The 3,674-nt window shown below is 30.5% G+C and overlaps 1 protein-coding gene across 1 annotated transcript in view; it reads left to right on the top strand.

Annotated features, from left to right (window-relative positions):
* Nucleotides 1-1,664: 1,664 nt before the first annotated feature.
* LOC106476260 (ADP-ribosylation factor-like protein 5A) overlaps nt 1,665-3,674 on the top strand; it is a gene marked incomplete at its 5' end in the record, with an annotated part of 6,385 nt that continues 4,375 nt past the window's right edge. The window contains 2 exons of the mRNA XM_013936925.2: nt 1,665-1,802; nt 2,941-3,092. Of these exons, the coding sequence (XP_013792379.2) occupies nt 1,665-1,802; nt 2,941-3,092 (290 nt within the window). The remainder of the gene's footprint in view (nt 1,803-2,940; nt 3,093-3,674) is intronic.

Genomic DNA, 3,674 nt, shown 5'->3' with positions numbered 1-3,674 from the left:
GTTTGGTAGAGTGTATTGTTGTGTTATTTGGTAAAGTAGAGTGTAATGTTGTTGTTGTTGTTTGGTAGAGTGTAATGTTGTTGTTGTTTGGTAAAGTAGAGTGTAATGTTGTTGTTGTTTGGTAAAGTAGAGTGTAATGTTGTTGTTGTTGTTGTTTGGTAAAGTAGAGTGTAATGTTGTTGTTGTTGTTGTTTGGTAAACTAGAGTGTAATGTTGTTGTTGTTGTTTGGTAAACTAGAGTGTAATATAATAGAATACAATTTTAATCAAAGAACCAAACATCAACATCAAAATAAAAAAGGCTGCTTTGTTTGTCTACTCTGAGCCAACATTCTGAGGTAACAAGATACCTTTACTAAGCTGTTAAGTAATCTCTGGTCACGTGACCTCTTTGTTACATACTGTAAGTGTGTGTGTATATTCCTGTGTCTGTTTTAACTACTTGTACCTGATGATGAGATAAGCTTCTATTAAAGATTCTTTCACTACCCATTCAAGCTGTCTCCAAACTTTATTTTCTAAAAACCGTGTTCTTCGTCATCAAATTATAAAATATACGTTATCAGTGTTTTCAATTATTTGTAGTTGTGATGCAGTTGTTTATAAATAAAGCTACAGACCATCAAATACAGCCAAGGATAGAAAGTAAAGAATTATCGAACATTGACATTTAGTTGGATCATACTCCCATGAAGCTAAATGGATTTAGAAGGACACAATTTGGATCCTTGTATAGGTAGCTTAGTATGGCAGTGACATGAACTTGTAAAGATGTACAATGAAATTTCAACAATCTGTTTGACACCAATATTTTATTGGGCACATACCAAATATTATTTACATTTCAAGGGTAAACAGAGAGAACCCAAGTACTTTCGAAAGATCTTTTCAAGGGGTAAACAGAGATAACCCAAGTACTTTGATAGATCTTTTCAAGGGGTAAACAGAGAAGGCTTTGTCTAAATATTATTATTATTATTGTAATTGACTTTTAATGTCAAAATAATACAATATACAATTGAGATTTAAAGGTACATAAAAATAGTTATTGCTTCAACTGATGGTTAGTGTGTGATCAGTACAGTGAATATTATAATTACTTTATGCTACAGATGTCACTAAGATGTGTATAATAAAGAACACTTTCCAATCACGAATAGTGTAAAACGTCTTTGTTTTAAATATCAATTGTTCCAAAACAAAGTAACTTTTATATCTTTAAGGATACTCTCTAGTTAAATAATTTCAATGTAACTTAAACTTTTTTTAAAAATTATTAGAATGAACATCAAAAAAGGATTAACTGTTGTAAACTGTGCAGTGTTTAGAATTTGTTGTAATCTGTCAGTTATATGTGTTTCTTCTCAAATCAGTACAATGTGATGTAGCATTTTAATCTGTTTAAACATTGTCCATTCAAGTGTGTTGCTGTTGTTTTCTTTAAAGCTAGAAGTGTAAGATTAACACAACAAACCTGTTTTCAGTGTGTTGCTGTTGTTTTCTTTAAAGCTAGAAGTGTAAGATTAACACAACAAACCTGTGTTTCAGTGTGTTGCTGTTGTTTTCTTTAAAGCTAGAAGTGTAAGATTAACAGAACAAACCTGTATTTCAGTGTCACATGCAAAGTTTAAAACACAACCATAGTAATAGAAGGACAGTGATAAATACAACATAAGTCTACAAAGGGAAAAGTAGCTTATCATTTTTCTGTGTTTCAGTTTCTCATAGTTGTGGTAGACAGCACAGATAGAGAGAAACTACCAGTCACCAAAGAAGAATTATGGAAAATGTTAAGTCATGAGGTGAGAATAAGACATTATTTTAATACATTAAAGGTAAAAGAACTTTCCAGATCTCCCGTGTTTAAATAACATTTTACTTTAAATCGGAGGTAAAATAATCTGAGCCGGGCAAATCTTGTAAAATTTCTTCGTGTAAACATTAGGTTTTGAGTCACTTGTCTAATTTTAAAGTCCGTATCTGTCCTTGTCGTGTAAGAGTAGCCGATGAAGCAGGTGGAACTACTGACCCGTGTAAGGTTTATGCTACTTGTAATTTGTTATTTCTGGTTTATATACGGATTCATGTGTTTTTTAAAGTTCATCCAAAGCACAAGTTTTTGTTAATATAAATTATTAATATTGTATAAAATGACATTTTGAATTACTTCATGGGGAAATGCTGAGTGTTGAACAATAATTTAAATAGTAAAATTCATGAAATATGATTATTTTAACCTATGTTTAAAGTTGTACGTGTTAAAGTTTTAGAATAGGCTCATTTTGAAAAGTTGTTTTCAGTACAAAATGTAAATATTACTTGAATTAGGGAAAAAATGGAGGGTATTGCATAGAATACTCCTGTTAACAGGAACTTAAGATAACTTTATTAGTGTGTATGTGTGTTTATATAGAAACTTAACAAGACAACTGTATTAGTGTGTTTGTTTATAGGAACTTAACACATCTGTATTAATGTGTTTTTTTATAGGAACTTGACAACACATCTGTATTAATGTGTTTTTTTTATAGGAACTTAACAACACATCTGTATTAATGTGTGTTTTTTATAGGAACTTAACAACACATCTGTATTAATGTGTGTTTTTTTATAGGAACTTAACAACACATCTGTATTAATGTGTTTTTTTTTATAGGAACTTAACAACACATCTGTATTAATGTGTTTTTTGTAGGAACTTAATAAGACGTGTATTAGTGTATGTGTGTTTTTTATAGGAACTTAACAACACATCTGTATTAATGTGTTTTTTTTTATAGGAACTTAACAACACATCTGTAGTAATGTGTGTTTTTTATAGGAACTTAACAAGACAACTGTATTAGTGTGTTTTTTATAGGAACTTAACAACACATCTGTATTAATGTGTTTTTTTATAGGAACTTAACAACACAACTGTATTAGTGTGTTTTTTTATAGGAACTTAACAACACATGTGTATTAGTGTACGCTAACAAACAAGACCTGAAAGGTTGCATGACTCCAGCTGAAATATCAGAACAACTGAAACTTACTTCTTTAAAGAAACATAGATGGCGAATTCAAGCATGCTGTGCTCTTACAGGAGAAGGGTAAGTAGTTATAACGTAGAACATAAATTCTGGTATGGGGGGGAGGGATGAAACAAAGAATTCAACCCTACTTAATTATGAACTAAGTATGGTTTGAATAGCTGAGCTATCAGGTTTGGAGTGTTCTCAACCTTTGTTTTTGCTTCATTAAATTTTACAGATTAATTAATTAACAATACTAAGTTATGTTAATTGGCTTTTTGATTTCAGAAACACATTAAGAAGTGGCTAGTTCGTAACTCTTCTACCTTACATTAAATAATAAGTTTTTGCTTTGCAAGGATTTGTTGGCATTATCCAAAAAAAAAAATTTAACAAAGGACAAATTCATTTTTAGCTATTAACCCTTTCGAGACGGGTCACAGGTCAAAGGCCATGTCATCTCGTTTGTTGACTCGCATTCAAAATTTTATTGAACTACTATTTTATGAATTTATCTCAATAAGTTTGGTGTCAAACTGTAGATTATAATTCAAATTTTAGTACTATATATTACTCAATTTCTTAATTTAGAAGTAAATATTAAAAACACAGATAAACGTTGATTTTTGTGTGTCGCGTGGTATGTTGAATGCAGCACTG

The sequence above is a fragment of the Limulus polyphemus genome, unplaced genomic scaffold (genome assembly GCF_000517525.1).
Source record: "Limulus polyphemus unplaced genomic scaffold, Limulus_polyphemus-2.1.2 Scaffold10147, whole genome shotgun sequence".
NCBI lineage: Eukaryota > Metazoa > Arthropoda > Merostomata > Xiphosura > Limulidae > Limulus > Limulus polyphemus.
This window is presented reverse-complemented; position numbering and strand designations above follow the sequence as displayed.